The sequence below is a fragment of the Aphelocoma coerulescens genome, chromosome 4 (genome assembly GCF_041296385.1).
Source record: "Aphelocoma coerulescens isolate FSJ_1873_10779 chromosome 4, UR_Acoe_1.0, whole genome shotgun sequence".
NCBI classification, from domain to species: domain Eukaryota; kingdom Metazoa; phylum Chordata; class Aves; order Passeriformes; family Corvidae; genus Aphelocoma; species Aphelocoma coerulescens.
Window position 1 is genome coordinate 18,128,255 of NC_091017.1, and position 23,628 is coordinate 18,151,882.

Genomic DNA, 23,628 nt, shown 5'->3' on the forward strand with positions numbered 1-23,628 from the left:
TGTTGTATTCACTTGTTATCCGAGTAAAAATGTTTAGAATTTAAGTTTGACAAGAAAATAAATTCCTCTCTTAACAGCAAAGCCAAAAATGGAGGTCTAACTGTATCTGATACTCATGGAGGAACATGCTGAAGTAGGTGCTGAAGAAATAGGCAACTGCTTTTGTAGGGTATGATGGGCTCAATGTAATTATACAGCAAACTTCATTTCTGTTGGCTGTTTCATTTGGAATTGATTTCTGATACTTTGCAGGATGGATGTGCTACTTTTACATGTCAGAAGTTGGTCTGATAGAGCAGCAAGATCCATCATGAAGAAAATGGTATTCCCTCAGCTAAAGTGAGTATCTGCTAGTCATCAGCTCTTATTGCTGCTGGGGCCCTGGGTCATGTTGGGAACTGGCTTTTTGCAGTCCCTCCAGATTCCTTAATATTTTCATAGCTCCAGCTGCTCTGCAAAGATCATGCCTTGAGGAACTTTGGTTTGATAATTTTCATTTATCCTCATTTTACAACTGGTAAATTAGCCAAAATAATTAGACCAATCCTATTAATTCCATGTCTTATAAATCACTTGAGTGGGATTTATAAGCCCTTTGGAAGCAGTTCTTTAAGAACTGTTAAACAATTTCATGTATTTCTGGCACAGAGTCCAAGGACACAGGATTTCCCTCCTTGGTGCTCCAAGCCTGCCCAGGGAAAGACAGGTAATGGGAGGGGTATGGAAGGATGTTGAATACCAGGGAGGAGTGACAACTCACACCTACTGAGAACTGAGTCCTCTACTATTCTCCATTGGTGGTATCTCCTGTACAACAGAAGAGATGTTTGGGAAAGACTGAACGAGTTCTTTAGAGCTTACTTATGGTGAAGCTGACACTGGCTAGGACTGCCAAGTTGCTTTTCAGCACACAGAACAGGTATTGTCACACAGTGCTGATCTTTGGAGCCAGCTCCTGTTGTGCATTGTCCCATCACAGTAGCAGGTGAGGAAGCAGCAGCACAGGGGAGAATTCCAGCATCTGCCTTCCATTGATGCTGTGTAACTTCTGTGGTACTTACAAATCATTTGGCTTCAGAACTACCAGGAGCATCTTTTACCAGTCCACATGGTTCCACATTAAGTATGTCTACATCTCTATGAAAACAAATTAAGAATATACATCTAGGTGGGAAACTGGGCAGCTTTCAGCACAATGTCAAAGTGTAAAAATTCCCAAAAGTTAGTGCTGGTCACTGCTCTGTTGTTCTGACATTCCCTTCCTCTGAGACAGTGAATCAATTCTGCTTGTTGCTGCTGAACATTTGCTTTTAGAGAGTCCCCTGCATTGAGAATTTTCCTTATTATTGATTGGCAGTATTGCATAATTCAGCCACATGAAGAGAACTGCAGTTACCTTCTGGTTTTTAACCTACTGAAGGAAAGGCTGATCTTACAGAGAAATGCAGTGCTCACCTTTTTGGGTCAACAATCTTGTAGAGTTTTCCACTGTGAGGCTGTGTCATACTTTTACTGCTTGATAATATGTAAATCTCACCTGTAAGGGAAACCAGTGCAATAAGTTAGTTCTCCTTTCCTAACATGTCAAATAAATGACTTTTGTGATCTAGTTGTATTTGCCAAATGAAATTAATAAAACTTCAGAAGAAACACTGAAATATACAACAGAATCATTTGCTATTTGAAAATTTATATAAGAACTTTCCCCAAACCGATGCTAAAATGTGAAAAATTTTCTATCGTGAGAGTTTTTTCTTTCATATAGTATAGAATTGGTTAAAAAATTTAAATCAGTGAGGAAGGGAGAAGAGGGGAGTCAGTCTGCTCGTGCAGTATCTTTGCCTCTTAATTCTGTAATGTTGGGAAGAAAAGCAAATGTTTTATACATTGTGTCATAGTGAGTGACACGTTCACAGCATGTGAGACACAGTAAGGACTGCCCTTTGCAACAACACATCCTCTTCTCAGTTCTTCCTGCAAGGCTGCTGAGGTGTAGCTGAGAGCAGTGTAGACAGCTATGGCAAAGGACAGATAGCCTTCTTTTTAAACATTTACTATAATTATGAATGCTTCAGCAGGAATTACTGATAAGCCTTATGATTTAAGAACAATTCTTTTAGTATTTACCTAATTCATCTTCTCCAAATCCCAAGACAGGGCCTGAAAAGAAACCTCTACATGAGCCAGTGTTGCCAAGACAGAGGGGTTTCTCTTGCCACTGTTTGGTTGCAGGACTCTGTTGCAGCGTTAAAAAATTTCTATATTCAAAAACACATAAAACAAACTGTTATATTACATTTTGAACAGAGAGTTCTCATTGTCCAGATAAATAAGTAAACAATTGCTGCAAGTAGCTTCATAGATAAATTTGTGCAGTTCCTTGTCTTATGATTTTCTGTACTTTTTTCCAAGGATTAGGTATGTTCTGTATGTCACCATTCATCAGAATGCTGTGCTATTTTATTCCCAAATCTAGAATCTAATCTGCATTACCACGCTGCTAAACTGGCAAAGTGACACAACATACAAGGCTGTAGGTGCTGCTTTCTACAGGCAGTTGAGTGACTAAATACACCTTACACTTTACACACATTTTTGTTTAAGAGTGAGTTGTACAAAACCTACCCATTGCGGTCTCCAAACACATAACTTCCATAGAGCCTCTCTGACTGGCAGCCCCGATATACAAATCCACCAACCAGGGATCCACTGCTAAATGGTTTGAATTCTAGAAGTGAGGGCTCACTCTCTGCAAAGGAACTACCATAGCATTAGATCATACGCTTTTTCATGTTGATGCACATTTATGAAAATGTTACTGCTTCAAGAAAAGACATTAATTCCATTTAAAGATTCCTCAGAATTCAAGATGTGTTGCCAGAAATGAGATGTTAAAAAAAATCAGAAAATTACAGCAAAGTCTGGTTGGGAAACAATCCATTAGAGATTTCCAAAGAAGAGGCTATAATTGTTTTCTTCCATGTGTACAAGCAGGGAGAATAAAACTACGTAAAGATTAGGTTGGACTTCCATTGAAATCAGTGTAATTACTGCTATTAATTTCTACATGTCAATCCAGTCTGCAGAATGGATCTCCTGAACTTCAGGAATAAAATAACCCCCATTCACTGTAGAGTCCAGTGCAGAAATTCCAGTGATTTTCAGTAGAACTTGGTTTGAAAGCCTTTCAATGGTTTGAGAAACTTTCCAAATCACAGTTTTAAGCATGGTATGTGTGTTACATCCCATAAAACATTGGTATTACTGGCTGTTCCTTCTCATGGTAATCTTTTTTATGCTGCTGTATAGTTGCAATTCCTATACACTTTTTTTTCCTTTTTTATTTCACAAAACCACAGAGTTTAGTCCTATCAAATAATTCTTCAAGGAAGTTTCAGTGTACATGTTCCTATTCATGCAATCAAATACTGTTTAGGGCACAAGTAGGCTCCATTTGACATGCTAGCTGCATAATTTTAAAAAAAGCTATAGGCAATAGAGCATTTTTTAATAGGAATTTTTTTTAGTCAGAGGGCTATCTGCAAGTCTTTGATAAATGCATTTCCCAGATTGTTCTACATGAGTTAGAGCTGAAATTTTATGGGGGAGAAAAGGATGGTGAACTCTTTTTATTGAAGCCATTGACCCACAGCCTAGTATTAATATTGGCAAGCTGCTCTGGATAGACACAATATTGCTTAGTTTACACTCTGCAATAAGGATGCAGTCAAAATTCCACTGGAGCAGTGGTTAACCAAATATTATTTTTTGGTTTGGCTTTTATAAAACAGACACAGAAAATACATGCAATAACTGAAGCAGTACAATTGCATTATGCTATTGTGTACTGTTCTGCCAGCCAGCACAGCTGCTTTGCTTTTAAGGGAAGTACAGGTGGGAGAACCTAGGGATGTGAATTAGGAAGGGAAACGCTACATTCCAGGAGACAGGCCAGTTCTCACTGCCTTTACACACCGCTGGCATTTATCACATGTTACCATCAGGAATTTACAAGCTGCTAAATGGGCAGTCAAGGCAGGTGATAGCTCAGAGGAAGGGTCACCTGGCTTGCCTGAACTAGCAAGAGATCTTGGTGAGCACCAGAGTTAAACATCAAACTGAAATCGTGACTGACAATCATACTGATTCAGAGAGAACATGCATCCCTTTAATATATTAAAGTCCCTAACTGAGTATATTTATCTTTTTGTAATCTAATCTAAACTAGTCATTTATTATGAAGTAGTAGCATAGTGCCTTTCTCTAAGTTTTTTATTTTTAGTAACATTTAAACAGAGCTCAGTTATTTCCCTGTTTGGTTGTGGTCTGTTGTTGTCTATCTCACTTTTTCCATTATAAGAGGCACATTACATGAGGTTTCCATTCTCTGTCTTAAAAGGTTATTTGTGAAGGACTGAGAATACATTTTCATCATTTCCTGATATTCCAAAATATTCGCTTTATGAGCCAAAATATACACCAACAGTGAGATCTTTGACAGACTAGCAACTGTCAAATTTGTTAAATCTTATTTACATGGTATTCTACACCAACAAGAACAAAGTTGAGTCATTTCAATTTGGTTTTGTCCTGCAGCTTTTATCTGCTTCTACATTGAAGTTTTCTCTTGAAAAGATTGAACTTTTCACTTCTATGTCTGATAAGTTATCTATCCTATGTATGCTGTAAGTTTCCTATCATGGCTATACAGTCCTTTATGTATTCTCTTCTGCTTTCTATTTATTATTCCATAGACATAGAAACTGACTGTTGCCAGCAGCTTTACCCTGGATAGAACTTACCATAGTCTTTACCCTTTATTATTTGTAAGATTCTTGCTGAAGATCTGTTCTTTCCATTTGAATCTGAACAAAGTATAGTTAAATTGATGTTCACATCTGTTGGGTGCCGGTCCACAGCACAACTGTAAAACAACAAGAGAAAAAAAGAGAAAATCCATGAGAAAGGTGAGTTCATAACATATAATTATCAATATGAAGCATTACATTTTAAAGTATTATTCTTTCTTTGTGGTACCTACTCATTTGAGGGACCTATTTCATGCTGAGCCAAAATACCTGAGAAATGTGGTAAGATTTATACACAAGAGATAATTCAACTTTCCCATTCCTACACCACATCTATGTAATGTGAAGTAAAACAGTTTTCCCGTAGTGATAAAATGTAGTCTGCTCTATAGTACCTGAAAGGAATAGTGCCTTAACCAAGTTAAATGAACTTACATGGTGTAGGAATTTTGGACTGTTAAAAAGTCCAAGAATCAACTCCTTATCTGAGCAACTTGACTTTCTGATTTTTTTCAAACCATGACTTTAAATGTCACTTCAGTACTACCACCCACCTAATTTGCTGAATTATGTGTTGTTTAGTTAAAGCATTGTTCTCCTCCTTGCTATTGTTTAGATATCACCAGATGTTCTCATTTGTTTTCCACGTGCCTTTTTTTCCCAGTCAAGATTCCCATCTCAGCTGTACTTTACCAACTCTCTGATTCAAGCTCTTTGTGTTCACAAAGGTAGTAATTTTATTATTTATTAAAACTAAAAATGCTGTACTTTGTTTCTGTCATTTTGGTCTTGACTTGTAGTAGTTGTGCATGCTCTTCTCTTTCCCCTTTACCAGTGTACATTTGTTTCTAACAGTGACATATGTATGGAGGTGGAGGAGTGGAAGATTCAAAAAGTGCATGAGTGCTTTTATTATTGAAATATTGCTGCCTGAGTGTATAAAAAAAGGTCTGGTTGAAAACAGTGTCTGCTCTAGAGTAATTTCAGTTTAATTGAAACTTACTTACCGGCCTGGATTGTGGAGTCCATGTGCAAAAATCTCCGGAGGTTGGTTTGTGCTATTGAAGTGTGGGTTGCTCCGTGGGATGGAATAAGGGACATTGCACAGGTCAGTATTGACGTCGAGGCGCAATACAGAACCTGTAAAATCACTGAGAGAGTTGGAGGGTAAAATAATTGCATTTTTAAAAGTATTTTACTGGTAGATTTAATCCATATAATACTAGAGTGAACCAGCAAAATAAATGACCCACTTTACTGATTAAACACATAGAGATTGATTTTGTGGTGCATGCAAGTCCAAAGAAGAGTAGCAGAGCCTATGCAAGTCTCAGTTTGGCAAATACCTTGCCTCGTTATGTGCAGATTAAAACACCTCTGACCACGTTGTTGGGAATCAACTTGATCAATAAGAACAACTTTCCAAACATCAAAATTGTTTATGGCTTCAAATATAAGGCTACTAACTCTTTTATACTCTGTGTCATCTAGAGTAACTATGGATATTATCACATTGTAATTACATAATGCTTTTTGCTCACACTTTGGATCCTACTCTTGAATTCAATGATTTCTAGTCACAGTACAATCCAAAGACTAAATATATAGAAAGCAAGTGAGAAAAAACTTTTATTATTTGAATGGAGATGTTGATACTTTTTTGTAAGGATTCAGAACTTTCTTGTTATGTGAAACAAGAGTAACTAAAATGTTTTACCTTCCATTTATGATTGTGATGGAGGAAAGAAGAAGTAGAAGAAGAGCACCTAAACTCTTTTTATAAACATGAAAAGATGTGATGTTTAAATTCATTCCTTTCTGTCTTTCTTCATCATTAATCTGTTTCAGTCTCCCGTTGCTTTACATTAATTTAAAACCCAGTATTACAATTGCCCTCTGGCCTGGGTTTTAAGTATATCCTTATACTTAAAAAATACTTAAAAACTGCATTATCACCTGCAATTCTGCTGAGCCACAGAAGCCTTTAAGCACAATAATAGCAGTCTATCCACTGGTAGTTTTTGTACCTTAAGCCATCCATCTCCTCCATGTCATCTAGAGTGATCATGCCATCTCCAAGAAAAATGTATAGGAAACCATCTGGGCCAAAGAGCAGCTGTCCTCCTAGATGTTTTCGATGTAGTTCTGCTACTTCTAAAAACACTCTTGCTGTCCTCATGTCAACTTGGTGTGGATTTTTCCTGGAAGTTAAAGATACGAACACAGTTTTCACATTTCACTATTATTGTTCTTCTTTCTAAAAATACACTTGACTCATTCAAATGATACTTTGAGATGTAGATGTTGTAACTTGATGGAAAAATGCCTAACAGTTATTTCTGAGAAATTTCAATCTTCTACCATTCACAAACAATTATTTTTCAGCCTATACACAATAAGTAGGAAGTAATTATAATTAAAACATGACCAAATAACTGAAAAAAAGTCTTAAAAATAAAAAAACAGTGTACTTCCTGTCATCCCAAACCCAAAGTTTGAAATAAAAGCCACACTAGTTTTTCTGCAGGTGCCTAAGTTTATACATTGTAAACCTTGTATTCATTTTAGAAATCAGAAATACTAAAATGCAGAGGTTGCTGAGAAATAGAGAGTTTGTGAATTTTAGAGTTCTACTGATACCTGGATACTGTGTACTCTACGACCCTAAGGATGTGGTCATGAGGTCCAATAGCCCACCGTTCTTGGTTGGTGGTATAAGACACATACAGCTTTCCATTTTTCTTGTAATTGGGATGGAATGCAAGGCTTAACAGTCCTCTTTCATCTCCTCCCTGCAGTCAAATGAAAAACACAAAGAATTGTGAAGTTAATTATGTTCTTTATTGTGTTTCAGCTGGAACCCAAAAAAAAAAGTTTCTTTCTTGTGGATAATCTTTGCCCAAACTCTTTTATTTCTTTCCTGACTACTGCACAAAAAGGATTATAAAACATTTCACTTTGGGGAAGTCTTTAAGAGTTAGAACAAGACAATTGCCTTATGTAGTTATCTATGCACAAGTCTGTTACGCCACTTTTGTGGAGTGATTTGTGTTTGTAATCTTTGGGAAGCCATGAAGACAAGTTTAAGTGCTGTGAAGGATTCTTTGCTGGGTTACTAGGTTGCTTGTAATTCGTAGAAGACGAATAAAAAGGTCTATAATCAGCAGTCACTTCTAATCCAAGTATCCAAAACCTAAAACATAGTGCTGGCTGCCAACTCCCACTGTCTTGGCAATATGTTTAGAAAACAGTTAAATTGCTTGTGTAATATGTAAACCTTTGTTTTACCCTGGAGGCAGCAACATCAGTTGTCACAACTATGGTGGTCTGTTCATCATAGCTGGTGTACTGTAGGTAATAAGCAGCCTTGGTCTGTGTGCAGAGAAACCATAGTTTTACATGTGGTCCCTCACTGGAAAGGTTTTTTGTTATTTTTTAAAGTAAAAATAGAAAAATCTCAGAACAACTTTCTTTTGTTATTATGTTTGCCATGAAGATTAGTACAGTTATATGTTAAGCATCCAATCTATGTAATGTACTGTGACAATGCAAATACCCTGTGCACTTAAATAGAAGGCAATTTTCTTTTCGGCTTCTAGAAAGCTTCTAAAACTGTATGTACTCTTACTATGCCTAAAACTGAATTTGTTAAAATGAAGAATAAAACTTAGATTCATTTGTTGCTCTTGAGGCAATACAGAGAGTGAAGCTGAGGCACAGAAATAAACACAGCACACAGATAACAATTCAAATTCAATTCATATATGTGATTATTCACAAGCTGATAGTTGTTTTGGAGTTTAACTCAGGGCTCTCCAGCCCTTCAAAACTAGAACCAGTGACTGTTGCAGATTCAAGTGCTCCAGTTCTGCACCCGTAAGGAAACAACATTTTGCAACTCTAACCACACCCAAGATAACTAATTATGAAATTTTAAATTATAAGAGAGAATGAACCTTTTAAAATGTATTTGCACTTCAGAGTGATGGATGGGCCTGTCTTCCTGTTGAAAGTCATCCCACAAAGGGCCTAATTGGGAAAGTGCACAGCTTTAATTTATTTTAATTCAACATGATTGCTGTACTTCCTTTTTAATCACAACCACCAAAGAGAAACCTGAATCAGAAATGGGGATGTAAGTAGGTCACGAGATTTCCATACAAACAGATTTGTACAATGAAATCCGGATCCTGCTAATTTAGAGGCAGGCAAAATTTGCTAGTTTGTTTGCTAGAGAAATTTAGTTTCAGGGGGTTATCAGAGAGGTTAGTTTTGAAAGTCTAGTTAGAGCTGCCAAATCAGTTGCAGTCATCATGGATGAAGGCACTGGCAATCCAGCTCTTTCTCACTTGTGAGCCAAAAATAATTCTGCAGCTGAGTCTGAACTGATTGTAGATATTATTGTTTGAGTTTCTAAGAGTTTTGACCAAGTTGCTCTGATAAAGTCTGAAGCAAAGGGAGGCAAATCAGTTGCTTTGGGAACAGGAAGGCATATTTCAAAGATTCCTGATGAATGATTCTATCTGTTGTGCCCAGACAAAGACAATCCTATTTCTTCTCATGAGAGATGAGTTCAACTCATTTAAGGGCCCAGGAATGTCAATGAGTCACACCAGGTCTGCCATGCAAGGTGAGTTATTGAAAGTATTAGTAAGAAGAGATCTTTTTGTTACTAAGCTGAAGATTTTATTTAGTGCTTGATACCATGGCAGCCGTCTCAGTGTGAAAGCAAAGTTGCTGAAAGCATAAACAGGTGAAAATTAAATTAAGAGCTTTTAATGAAGTACACATGAAGCAAGAATTTGAAAAATGGATGAAACATGGGACCTGCAAGGTAGTAACTATGGCAAGTTGCATTCATAGGACTTTGACTCACTGCTGTCTTGCACGATTCTGTTAGACTGCAATATATCTCTTTGTACATTGTTTCTATTGCTTCTTGAAAAGTCACACTGCTGTTTTTCAAAGTCAGATAGACATTTTGTTCTAAAGTCTATTTATTCATGCAGTTAATAAAACTTTCTGGATATCCCTCCAAGATACTGAAATCAGTGCAGCATCAAGCCATTAGCTGGCTTACGTTCAACTAGAAATCCAGATGAGTTTTTCCATATTTAGTTTTCCTGGTTTTAGAAACTGATTGTTCATGTGTATTTTCAGCTTTATCACTAACTGGCAAACCTGTTCTTTCCAACCAAATCACTGCCACAACTTCCACAGCTTTTGAAATGCCCTCTATGTGCCAGAAAGTATATGGTTTTCTGTAGTGTTGTCTCATATGCTGTGTGGTAAATTGAGAGATATCCAGCAAAATCCCTTAGGAGCAGGCATTTTAGTACTATCAAACCAAATAATTATGTACAAAATTTCAGACTTTCTCTCTAGAATATTCCTCACTTTTACTTTTTTTATCCATGTACTTTTGATGTGAAACCAGCATCCCAGGCTGTTCAGTCTTTCCTGGGCATACCATGTGTCAAATATCTGGATCTTTTTCTTGGCAGGTTAGTAAGTTATTGACATCCTTTTTTTTGAAAGTTTCCCTTTAGATGAAACCAGCACCAACAAACTGTAGATGATAAAGCAGCTTGTATGAGATTCTGCACTGCACTATTTGATGGAATAACCAATAATGTTTGTCAGTTGTATAAGGAAGGGCAAGAAGAATGAGGCAAATCTTTGTATTCCATTGGGATGTCTGTTGAAGACAAAGAATGATGGTTGGCTGAAATGAGTATTAATTACTTAAACATACTGTGGACTGGGGCCAATGTGAAATTGGTGTTGTAACTAAATCTGGCAGCTCCCACTTTCTATGTCTGCCTGTGCTGCTCTGTAGCTTGAACGCTCCCCTCTCCTGTTCCCTGGCAGTGACACCTTCTGCACCAATACTACACTTCTTCCAAACCTGATTTCCTTGGGCCAGGAACCTTGTACCTTTAAACCCCAGTTTGGTCTAGTTTAAGACCATAGCCATGAAAATAATTTAATCAGAATTCTATAAAGTCAGTACAAAGCCAAGTAAACATTAAAACAAAGTGTTTCTATATTTTTCATTTTCAAGTGGCTGTTTCTTTTTGCACTGTAATTTCTGACATATTTACACTTGTAAAAATGTTAAATAAGTGCACAACATGATCCACTTCGTATTTTGACTCACACTAAGAGAAGTCACTTGCATTGTGAATGCTGCATGTGAAGCATGTGAATACTGGATTTTTATAGAATGGTGCTATTTTCGTGTAACTATTCCTTAGAAGTGGGCTCTGCTTCCAGTTTGTGTGCTTTCAAATGTACTCTGGTATGTCTCTGATATTATAGACAGAAGTTTTATAATATTATTAAGGTATTACACTTTTTCTATGATACAGAAACATATGCTGCCCTTATTTTTAAGACATGCTGCCATTTAATTATGTCAATATATGTGTTATTACATATAGTAAATACAGAGAAATATAAAAAGGAATGCTTTAACTGGTATTTAAACTATTTAATTTAAAATAAATCATATTGTATGTATGGCCCTTAATTATGTATCCTTAGTAGTAATTAATGCTAGTAAGCAAAACCAGACATGACCATTTATTTCCATTACTCTGTGTGGCTTAATAGTAAATAATGTAGGTAGCATATTCCAAGTTTTCCTTTAAAATTGATTTCAAAATGCGCTCTTTATATAATACTTATAAAATAATGGTATTTATACCTAACAGTACTATTATGGTATATATATATTTGTTACAGAATGGTATTTATACTTAACTTTTTTGTCTAGACTAACCCACTCTCATGTTGGAATGGAGTAACAACCTTTTTTAAAAGGGGCAGTGCATAAATTATGCAAATTCAACACTGACTTAATATTTTAACTCTAATATCTTTGCATCATTTGTTTTCATCTATTATTATAGTGCAAATGCTGGGTAAGTTGTTGAAGTAATATAGTCACCTTTAGTTTATTTCCTATGTAATAAATAGCATAATCAATATGCCTTACCAAGTGTTTGATCTTAAGGAGTTTTATTTGTAAAAAACATGGGTGAAGGATGTAAAGTCTCTTATCAGGCAGCACCATCTGAACTCTTCAGAAAGAGATTCGTGAGGGCTGAAGATCAGTGTCAGGTATTCTTCTCTGTGGGAAGTCATTGCTTAATCGCCATGTTTTGGAAATTTGGCCCCAGCACAGGATAGAAACATGACTCCAGCAGAAGCAGAAGCCTGCCAAGGTCTGCTGCAGGGGTACACCCTGCCCTTCAAGCTGCACCACCTATTCTGAGCTCCACAAGAGGGAATTGCCCCTGCCTGGTGGAAATACAGCAAATATAGAATGAAAGGAACAGAAGTTGTCTGGGCTGCAGGCAGGCTGCAGGAGCAGAGCTCCTACTAGACCTCTTGGGTGTTGAGGACTCAAGTGCTTTGCTATCTGTGGGGCCTGAGGCCTCTGGCAAGGGAAGCATTTGTAACTTAAGACATTTACCTTAGGGGAAAATAATTACACTGATGTCATGGCTCAGTATGGTCTACATACTAGACCCTATCTCCAAAGCATTTCCTTTTTCCTCTTGTGTTGCAGAGCTTCACTTTTTTCCTTGTTTGTAAAGGGCTTTGCAGTTATCTTAGGATTTTTTAAAAACATTTTCATTTTTTTTTACTGATTTCAAGAAATGCACTATTTTAATACTTGACTTTAAAATAACTTTAGGTACAAGAATGCTTGACAATTAAATTTATACATGAGAAATACTTAAATGACTGTACTCTGACTTGGAATTTAAGCACAAAACCTACTGAAGTTAGAGATGCTTTTTATTCATTTAGGTGCAGGGCAGGATTTAGCTGAAAAAGGCCAAAATGCATCCATCACAATGTTTTCTGTTCTGATGTTTGATAGCACTAGAACTTAAACCCTGATTCTTTTTTTCTTCTTACTTCTGTTGCAGCAAAGACAAAATTTTGACATGGGGGGATCATTTTTTTTCTTTTCCTTACCTTCACAGTCCTTTGAAGATACCAGTCACTAAATGGAGGACCTTTCACTTCTAGTCCTAGTCCTCTGTACTTATTTTTTTTAATTCCTCAACTCCAGATTTTGCTGTTCTGCTGGGCAAGTCTTTAGTTTAATCCAAATGACAATCCTCGTCCCCTGATAATACAATTCTTTCTTCCCATCCTCCTAAAGAAAGTACATGAAACTTAGAAATGCAGATGCCAACCCAACACAAACCCACAGCTTGCCTCCTTCACACTCCTCTGGTACAACAGAAATCCTGCTTTCGCAACTCTCCCAATTATTGGCTGGGAGCAGCTGAAAGCTTTGAGACTGCCCAGAGCCAGCCAATAATTGAGCAGTTCTGGGCAGAGTGACATAGGGCTGTGAGTGTGCTTGCAAGGAGGTGGCCATGAGCCCATGTGAGGTCTGCATCTGGACTGAGAAACTTTATGTACTGCACTGCTTTAGGAGAATTGGAATAACAGAAGACAGTGGAAATCAGTCCCGGAAGAGGGAGATTCAAATAAAGACCAGATGATTATTGCATTCAGTAAAGCTGGCTCAGGAAGGTGTGAATTACACACTTTCCTGCACCACAGAGGCCTCTTGAGCTGTAAGCAGCATTTATCCTCTGGGAACACAGGTGGTGATTCCACCTCTGTCCCCAGCTGGATTTATTTTCAAGGAAGCTTTACATTCCACCAGCAACTCAGTGAGTGGTTCACCAGCGGAGGCCACTATGGGAAGGTAAAAAATAAGCATGCTCCTTCTCAGTTCCCTGGCACGCCTCCACTTTCTGGTCTTTTATTTATTTATTTGGCATATCTGCTCTCCTGCACTTTTCCTCTTCAGCATTCTTCCACTACAGACTGTCTTTCCCTGACAGGTTTTCTGCTGCATTGGTTTGAGGTCTATTGTGTTGCAGAATTAGCCTTCCAGGACAGCGAGAAAGCTTCCTTCCAGTGAATGGGAATGCAGTAAGTGTTCAGAAATTTACTGACCATGAAAATCCTTCATTAATAGGGGAGAATAGACCTGATGACCTTTTGTATTTTTTCTCCTCCTTTCTGTAGCTCTGAAGCTTTACCCACCTTTCCATGCCACTTCTGTGATAAAGGCAAATTTTACAACTCTTTTTCAGTGGGCAGTCCAATAAAATTGGCTCAGATGATACCCCCCAGAGAACAGACTATGTTCCAATTAACGTTTGCAAACACATGACATGATTACAAGACACTAATAATCCTTTTTCCCAGTCACCAAAACTGTGGCTTTACCTCTTCTAATCAAGAATGACTTTTTTAAACTTACACCCTATTTTGATGCTATCTGACTTTATTTTTCTGTTAACACACAAACGATACAAATTAATCTTATTAGTGATCTACTGCTGTACCAATGCTCTAATTTGACTATGATCCTTTCAGCCATCTGCTCTAGTTTTCTCATGCTCTCATTCCTTCACTAGGTATATAAAACTTATATTTACTTTTCAGTAGGACGTTCAATAGAATTTTTCATTTTGCTTAAAATACAGATTAATGGCAGAGAGTTGTCAAAAGACTCTAAGAATTATAATTCAATACATAAGTTGCTTTTTTTATGGCCTGGCATTTCAGCCAATCACTGCTGTCACTTTTGTCCTTCCTAAGGATAAAAATATGCTATGGAAATATAAAAATCCTACTATCATACGAAGATCTTCTTGAGCTCCTAATTTTAATAAATGTCAACAAAAAAGTCTACAGCACTTTAAAATGTGCTGTAAGACTTATTTTCTTTTCTGCTGAGAGAGGGAAAAAAAGAGGATGAATGGTGACACAAAGCAAATTTGACAGTGCTTATGTAAAATGAACGAACCTACAACAAATTCTATACTCCGATAATCGAAAACAAATTCATGCTGTTTTACCGTGACCACTTTATATGGAAATTTAGGAATATAATTCAGAACAGAATAACAGCAATTATCATACTCTCTGCATTAAATTAAAACCAGAAATGTTGATCTGTCTAATTGTAGGCATTAAAAAATAACTAGTTTCAAAAAAGAGGGATGCAAATGGAAAGATGCCATGATGACATTACTCTTACAAACAATTCTGCCTTTCTCCTTTGGTTTTCAGTGCTAAATTGTCACCTATTAGAGCAGATACTTGCCTTTTCTGGTTGCAAAAGGAATGGTACATTCACATGACCTATGTATTTAAATATTGTGGGGCTGGGGGAGAAAACAGAAAACCACAGCCAGCTTGAAGGAAAAAAGCTATGGATTTCCCCTTAGATTGGTCTCCAAGTCCTTACTGTTGTCTGCACACTAATGGGTATTAAAACTTGCTCAGCAAGTGACAAAAGTTACTAACAGTCTGCATCTTGCAAAAGAAATGGTTAAAAAAGAATTTTAAATCACCCCTTCAACAGGATACATTTTGCCAGAGAGTAATAAAGGGCTAGAGGAACTTCATTCAGTCCACACCATTTGTGTTTCTTTGCCAAGTATTGCTATGATAATCATTCATGTTTGCAACATAACCTGGATTAAACTGTGGCCTTTATGAGCTCTGTCACTGTTTTGAGAGAAGAGTGAGTTCCATGGCTTATCAAAATGATGCTCATCTTCACTGTAAAATATAAAAGTAATCTTCTTCATTGAAGGTTATTTCTTAAGCAAATTTCTGGCTTTGGTCACTAAGGCTCCGAAGGTACTTATCAAAGGCTCTAAAGCAATTTCTGCAAGACATTTAAAATTTCCTTTTCTTCTTATTGCAAGAAACTAGAAAATTGCATTATCTCAATGGTTTTTAGTAGGGGCGTGGGAGAAAATTTGAAGGCTAGAAGTTCAAGTAACATAAAAACACAGGAGAGAGATGGGAAGGATATAAAAGGTTAACTGCAATTGATGCTTATATTCCTCCTATGCTCTTGTCTGAGATTCTCTCCTGAGGGCAGAGACCCCACGTAGAACGTGAGGCTTTTCCTGCAGGCCCCAAAAGATGGGAACACGTCACTATTTTTCAGCTGCCAAAAAATGTGTGTGCAAATCCTAGTGATAAAGCAAATGCTATTCTGCTCTCTAATATCTGAAGAACTTTCGGACTCTGAAATCTGCATGCATGGAGAGGCATATTTCAGCCTATATTTAGCATCAGCATTCAGCATAGTTTTGATAATAACATGTCATATCTTCAAAGCAAATGCTGGTTGCATGTGTTGCTGGTTTTCTCAGTAATAAGCAAAGTCAGACTTTGTATTTAGAAGCTCTGTTAAGTGTTCTTCAACATTTTACCAGTAGACATACAACAGCACTACTGGATGAAGGCTAGCCCACTCTGTTATGTCTTCTTACTCCAGTATTGAAATTGTGTATACCTACTTTCTTTGGCCATTCAGCTGTTCCAAGAAGTAAACAGTCTTTTCTTATTGGCACAAATGCAAACAGAAAACCCATTTGGATGTCCAGCATCTGCTACTGAGTTTTAAGCTTCCACATGTGAGTGTGAGCATTGGAACTGTATTTGTTATCTGAAGTCCTTGAAATATAAAGACTGCACTTTTTGGAGTCTTGATACAAACGTAGCTAGAAAAAATCCAAAAAAGGCTATGATCGTATTTTTTCAACAAAAATCATGCATGTGCACTGTGTTTGTACCTGGGTCAGAAACACATTTAAGCACTGAACTCCCACATTTCTGAAAAGGCACTGAATGGGAGCAGAGAAGAAAAAAAGCATTTGAATTCTCTGATAATGCCCAAGGATTCTTCTCACTGGTTCTCTGCCAATCCCATCAGCCTCCTGGTGCCCCAGGAGCTGTGCAGGCCGAGGGCAGAAAGGCCAGCAAGCGACTTGTCTGCACTACTGCAGTTAAGCTTGGCTTTAAATACTGACTTAAGCAATTATTTTAGTTCTTTCAGTAAGTCTAAAAAATATATGTAATGTGCCAGCTACCTGAAAACGAGGAGTAAATAAATCCAGAGATATCCAGATTTTTTCCACAGACATTTTGCGCATGACAGAGGAAGCTAAAATAATCAGGCGTTTTTTGCGGATCCCTCATATAGGTCTTGTCTTTACCTCTCAACTAAAATAGTGAGAAAAATATTAGTATTTTGGAGAGAGATGTGAATATTTGTATGAAATGTGCCAAGTGGAAAAACCAGGGTGGTGGAGGATATACGGTTTGCTCTCCATGACTAGAATCTGTATATAAGAGGAGAATGATGGCAATCCACAGCCGTGTTGACAATTCAGACATACAGGAAATACCCTTGTAGGAAACTAATACCATCTGGGTTTGGCCCAAGATGTGTGAATGAGAAATATGTTTCTTGTTGAGAATGCAAAGATAGTTTTGGACATTGCAAAGAAGGAATGTGTTAAGCATGCACAGTTATAAAAATGAAATAGGGTGAGGCACTGCATGCATATGGAATAATTGGAGGAATATGTTTGTGTGCGTCAATAGCTGATGCAGACATGGAACTTCAGAACTCATTTGTCCTAAGACAACCAGTAAATTACTATGAAAAATGTCTTCAGTACAAATGGCTGGAAGCTCTCTGGGTAAGGACAGCATTGGAAAATGCTGATTTGTCCAAGCCCCTGCTTTCCCTGATGGAAAAGGAGGTTTGCTTGTGACACATGTTGTATTTGGGGGGCAGAAAGTGAAATAGTTTTGAAATTCTTGAAACATCCAGTTTTAATACATGTAAAAGTGGGAACTTTGATTATTTCAGTGGGTTGTTTTCAGTTTAGAAATTAGTTTTAGTTAAAAGAATGTCAACACTGAAATGAAATATTTCATTTGATCCTTTCTGAGAACCTTTCAGTCCACACTTGGTGAGAGTATGTTTTCAAAATCTCAGAATATTCTCACTTCTCTCTATCCTGTTCTTGCATTAACTGTCTGAGATTTTAGTGTCTGTTCTTGGCATAGGAAGGCTCTCTGGTTTCTAACGAAGCCATTGCCAGCATTCTGAGGTTCTTAAGACTCGCTGCCTGCGGGATGGATTTTTGCCTCTCCCTTGACACCCTCATCTACTTGTGAAAGCCTCAGCAGTGCTGATTTTTCTGTTATTTGTGAGGATAATGAATGCCTTGCATGCATAGGAAAAAGTTCCAGGCTCTCTTTTTGGTGCACATTTTCCTTCTTCTCCAGACTAGCCTTGAGTAGTATCATCCTTCCTCTAAGTTCAGGCTCTAAATGCTCTTTTTAAATGAAATTATTGAGAAAATTAAAGGTTTGCTGGTCTTTCATGTCTGTCAAGATTCTGGATTAACCCTGTTCCACGCTCAAGCACACTCATTATACAAGTTATCTGTTCCTTCACTGAGCGATGCTCATACGATGACAGTGAAGTGGCTGTTATTTTATTTTGGTCTTCATTTGGTTTTCAGCAGATTTTTGACACATCTGATTTCTCACTGTTAAACCCTCCTGGAGATATTTATTTAGCATTGTTTTACTGCTTATCCAGAAGTCAGAATTAAAAAAAAAAAAAATAAAAAATAAAAAATAAAAAAAAAAAAAATCATTCTTGTATTTTCCATTCTTATTTAGTGTACATTGAACCTGCCTAGCACCTGAGAGCTCTGGACAAGCTGACCAAAATCTCTTGAATCAAATGTTGTTAAGACACTAAAGGCACACTTTTGGGTATCTTTGATTGATGGGTTACATTCAGGTTGACATGGGCTGTCTGGAGAAGCAGTGAGGCTGGAGGCATGAACAGCAGCCTTTTACAGAGCCCACTGCAACTGCAAGCACGAGCAGATTAGCAGGGCTGAGTTCTCTGCTTGTTAGTTAGTAGCCTATGGATGTATGACCTGATGGTAAATCCATCCCTTGTTCCTTGAAAATGAATCATTAGTACCCCTTTGAGCTTCATTATAGAATTGTGTTATATTAGTTCATAGAATCCTAAAATGGTTTGGGTTGGAAGGGACCTTAAAGATCTTCTCGTCCCAACCCCCCTGCTATTCTCAGAAACATCTCCCACTAGACCAGGTTGCTCAGAGCCCCATCCAGCCTGGCCTTGAACACTTCCAGGGATGGGGCATCCACAGCTTCTCTGGCCAGCCTGTGCCAGTGCCTCATCACTCTCATGGTAAAGATTTTCTTCCTAATATCCAATCTAAAGCTGCCCTCATCCTTTGCTAGGCTGCACACACAAAGCACTGCTTTCACTTGCATCTCCTGTGGAACGTGCACATCTGCCTTGCACATCTGCCTCTTAGGGGAGGATTTATGACTGTGCAGAGCTTGGATTTTCCAAGCTGTTTATGCTTAGGTGTTATGGACATACTCACTACATACACTTGCATCCAGCATTTAGGTGAAGGCAGTTTTCCTTGGCCTTGTAGATTAAATTCTCATCAAATGTAATTGTTTTTGTAGCCCCAAAAGTGGAACATGAGTGGGTATAAACAGTGCACACATGCTTGATTTGCATATCTTAAGGCTTAAATAAATTGTCTTTTATGTACCATAAGTTGCTGAGACAAGAGGATGGCAAAGACTGAGAGGGGGCAATTTCTCAAAAGCTTTACCAGTAGGACTTGAAATCGGCCTCAGAAGTCACATTGTGAACCTTGCCTTTGCACACCTAATGTAAATATATTTACGTGGGAGTTGAGACTATCTAGAAGAATTTATTTTATAGGAAAGAATAAACTGATGTTGTTATGCCTCCAACATTCAATTCCACTGTTGGGGAAAAAGGGTTTTGAAAATTGTGCACTTCATGTATGTGCCTGTGTATTTTTAAAGAACTCATTAAATTATGGTTGTACTACGTATGTTAAATATTGACATTTCTGAGTGGGGTTTAATTTTTATTCTGCCAAGTGTTGTAAATTCCTGTTTTGGATTCTGAGGATTTCAGTGGAGGTGGAAAACCACTAATAATTTCTTCTTGTTCATGCAACTTATATTCACTTGCATGTTTTAACTTGAGGCAGACCTTTTCTGTTGATGCTGATAACACTGTTCTGAGTGTAAACCAAACTCTTTTGGAGTTGGAAAGAGAAAAATTTCCTCAAAGTAATGGCAATGATCATCACCTTAATATAAAATTTTTTATATAAGGCCCTAATTCAGCAAGCATTTAGGCACATGCCCAAACTCCACTGATTTTTTTTTTCTAGTACAAAACAGGAGAACATGAGGCAGCCAATTCTCTCCACTTCAGCGTTTACTTGACTTTCAGTGTCAGTAAATGAGATCGGATACAATGGTGATGAGGGGATTTATCAATCAAAAATACTTCTGATTGAGGAGGGAAAAAAATGCTGGAAAAAATTGAGTATTTTTTCTCTTAATTAATCTTACCCCGAGATTTCATAAAGATTATTTAATGGTCTGTAGCTAACGTGGTGGTTATGCAGCTAAAGGCATTATCTTCACATCATTATAATGAAACATAACACGGGTATCCTTGACTTTATTAGCCAGGCTTCATTGGTATCTGACATTATATATTTCCTATTATAAATCTAAATAAGAACTTACATTGACCTGCATTAGACCAAACATTAAACAATTTACTAAGATTACAACTTTAGAAAAAAAAAAAGAAGTCTTTTAGACCACCAAGAAACAACCATAAATTTAAGGAAATATGAGGTTTCCACCATGTGACTTCCCCTGCAGAGTTATGCAACAGACTGCTGTTACTTAAAGGTCATACATAAAAAATTTATGGTACATTTTTTAAGAGATTTATGGTGTTTCTATTTATACAACTTATATGTCAACAATTTAAAGGTATAGTATACTAAAATAACAAATTAAACTCTAATCCCTTTGAATCCTTGATAAAATAGAATGCTTTAATGTAAGTCATATATAAAAGAGGTTTAATAAATGTATCAATATTAATTGATGTGGTATGTGTGATGTAATGATTAGCTGTTTATTATCTATTACAGATCACTTGCTCATTTTTATCCTGAAAATCATTTGCAAATGGGGCTGGTTAGGGGAGCATTCCTTGGAGCACAGCCCCATTACATGGTGATGTAGCTCTCTTTAGAATTGCTCTGCAAACCAGTCTCAGAATTAACTTTCCCTCTGTGTTGAGATGAATTGATATGACCTAGACATCTTGTTTTGGGATATCTTTGAACTCAAATATACATCATTTATGGATGATGTTGCTGGATTTTCTGGAAGTAAAAATTTGAAAACACTGTGTGATGGTACCAAGCCTTAAGTTATTTGCTGAACTTTATTTGCTTTGCACTGGAATGAAATGAGAGCAGTTAGGCATTTACTCAGCATTGCTGAGGCAAGAGGGTGGCAAAGACTGAGAGAGGGCAATTTCTCAAAAGCTTTACCAGTAGGACTTGAATTCAGCCACAGAAGTCACATTGTGAACCTTGCCTTTGCACACCTAATGTAAATATATTTATGTGGGAGTTGAGACTGAGAATGCATCACTTTATGCCAGAAGTCAGAGCCATACATGCAGGTCTGGCAGGGATTATTGATGCTAAATTCATTCCTGAATTTTGCATGTTAAATTAATTCATGAATACGAAGGCTCCATTGGGGCACAGCATTTAAGTACCCTAAAGTGTGTAAGCACTTTGACACCATAAATATTAATTTCTCGTGAAAACAGTCTTCACGGATAAACAAAGGTCCTAATGCACGTTACATCTATGAGCATGCTCAACCATAAACACGTTGATAGGACCATTGCCTTTGAGGTCAGCCATAAACACTGTGCTGAATGGGGCAATAGCCTTTGGAGAAAGATACTAATATGGTCATGGAGATTAGGGGTGTTGTGGCCTAATGGTTGTCCTCAGTAAAGAGCCTAGGAATGCAGTTTGGTGGTGCTAAGTTCCTAAAAATCGGGAGGGGAATTCTCCACAATTCTTTGACTTGCTGTGCCACCCACCAGATTTTAGTTGTGGAGTCTCTACTGACTCAACTCATCGTATCTTGTCCCTTGATGATTCTCACAGTATTCCTGTCGGGATGCCCTTTGTCTGAGCTTGAAAAATGTTTCTTGCCTTGCCATAGGAGACACTGTTTTATTGGTGTCCTTGGCTGCTGCTGTCTCCGGCCCTGAAGGTAACACAGAGCGCCTGGGCTGTCCTGCAGAGCTGGAGCTGATCCTGCAAGAGGTCCTCAGCAAAATTACCCAATGGACCTTTGTAAAAAGTACTTATGCAACCCTGGATTACCACATTTCTTGCTGTAAAATAGAGCTCTACAGGTTCTGTGGATTTTGGATGTTTTCAAAGTTGTGGCACCCTGTGATTATTTGTCTTTGCTGACTGCAGAAACATATCGCTATTCCTAAACTGGTCATCACCCCTTCATCAACATAATTCATTTCCATAGTAAGAAACTGTTGTAAAGAAATTAGCTACAACTGTTCCAGCAGAGTTTATAGGTTCGTAGGCCAACCCAAGCAGCAATTAATTTAAAAGAAGATGTGATCATTTCCTATCTTTTATGAACATTAAATAATAACTTTTTTTTTTTTTTGACAAAGGCATAGAATAAGAGCTGATAGTATCTATGGTATTTTAAAATATGAATATCTTTTATAAATAAGAAAATCACAAAGTGTTAGAAAAGAATAACAGATACGGCATTTTAAAAGCTGTTTTTCTTTATAACTCTAAGGCTAGAGTTTCAGAGAGAAAACACTAATAAAAATTAGTCAGTCATCATTATGATGTCATTCTCATAATTTCCCTTGAAGTAAACTAGCAAGTACAAATAATATTTGTAATGTCTGACATCATCTATGTAGCTTTCCATATGCTCAGACTTCGGGTTAAATTTAGTGATGTTTCCCATTTGTTAGAGAGAACACCTTCTGGGTGGAATGGATTTCATTAAGAAAATCTCTCTGAAGTTAAGCCATCTTTGTAACTTGTTTGAAACAAAACAAATCCAAGCCCCAAACAGTCCAGGAATGATAGGAGTACAGCAGTAGCAATTTGACAAAAATGTGATTGTCTGTAAGAACCAAAGTTTCAGTCCCAAGTCTGAGGGCTTACATGAAAAGAGGAACCATGCTTTTCAGTGTTGCTCTCTTCAAAATAAGTAAGCATCATCATAATTGTTTCACATAGGAAACAATTTTCCCTTCCACGTGACAAATGCCCATTTATCACAGTTGGTCTGCAAAGGCTTCTTGGAATCAAACTTAAAAAATGTTTTGGAGGTGTCATGGACTCATTTTTTGTTGCTTCATCATGACTGGCTCATCAGCATCCTTGTTAATTTGTAATTTAATTTGAATTATCAGCTGGAGATATGCAGTACACAAATGATGTGGACCAATTTAATCCAAAGACCCCTGACAACTTTTCCAAATAGTACATTGCATTACTTAATATAAACTTGAAATTTAAGTAAATATTATTCATTATTCCTGATTTTGTTGTTGTTGTTGGAAGACTTGGGCATCTGTTTTAAATGATGTCATTATTTACACATGGTGACTTTTGCATTTGAATGGACATTAGCTAAATGTGACAGTTATTCAAATTCAAAGTAGAAAAAATTACTAGAGTTGTCAGAATACTGTAATACACTGATATATTATTCTTTGATAAATGCCAGCATTTTCTATTACTCTCCCTTCCCCCCAGAAAGGAATAGGAAATTCACACATTTGCAATCTATACTTAAGTACTGAATGGAACAATTTCTGAAAGAAAAATAGCTAACATAAACATAATTTCTTCTTTAGAAATATGAGGTATGTAATAATTAGTAGAGCCTCACTAAAGCTACAGAAACCATATTCCCTTAGGAGAAAAAGAACAATAACTTCTGAAAAATGACAGGCTATACACAG

General features: G+C 37.2%; 1 protein-coding gene across 1 annotated transcript in view; it reads right to left on the reverse strand.

Annotated features, from left to right (window-relative positions):
- HHIP (hedgehog interacting protein) overlaps positions 1 to 23,628 on the reverse strand; it is a 70,817-nt gene that overhangs the window by 13,816 nt on the left and 33,373 nt on the right. The window contains exons 5-11 of the mRNA XM_069012889.1: positions 7,449 to 7,600; positions 6,836 to 7,009; positions 5,816 to 5,959; positions 4,803 to 4,924; positions 2,626 to 2,749; positions 2,128 to 2,258; positions 1,456 to 1,537 (exon numbers count right to left, since the gene is read on the reverse strand). Of these exons, the coding sequence (XP_068868990.1) occupies positions 1,456 to 1,537; positions 2,128 to 2,258; positions 2,626 to 2,749; positions 4,803 to 4,924; positions 5,816 to 5,959; positions 6,836 to 7,009; positions 7,449 to 7,600 (929 nt within the window). The remainder of the gene's footprint in view (positions 1 to 1,455; positions 1,538 to 2,127; positions 2,259 to 2,625; positions 2,750 to 4,802; positions 4,925 to 5,815; positions 5,960 to 6,835; positions 7,010 to 7,448; positions 7,601 to 23,628) is intronic.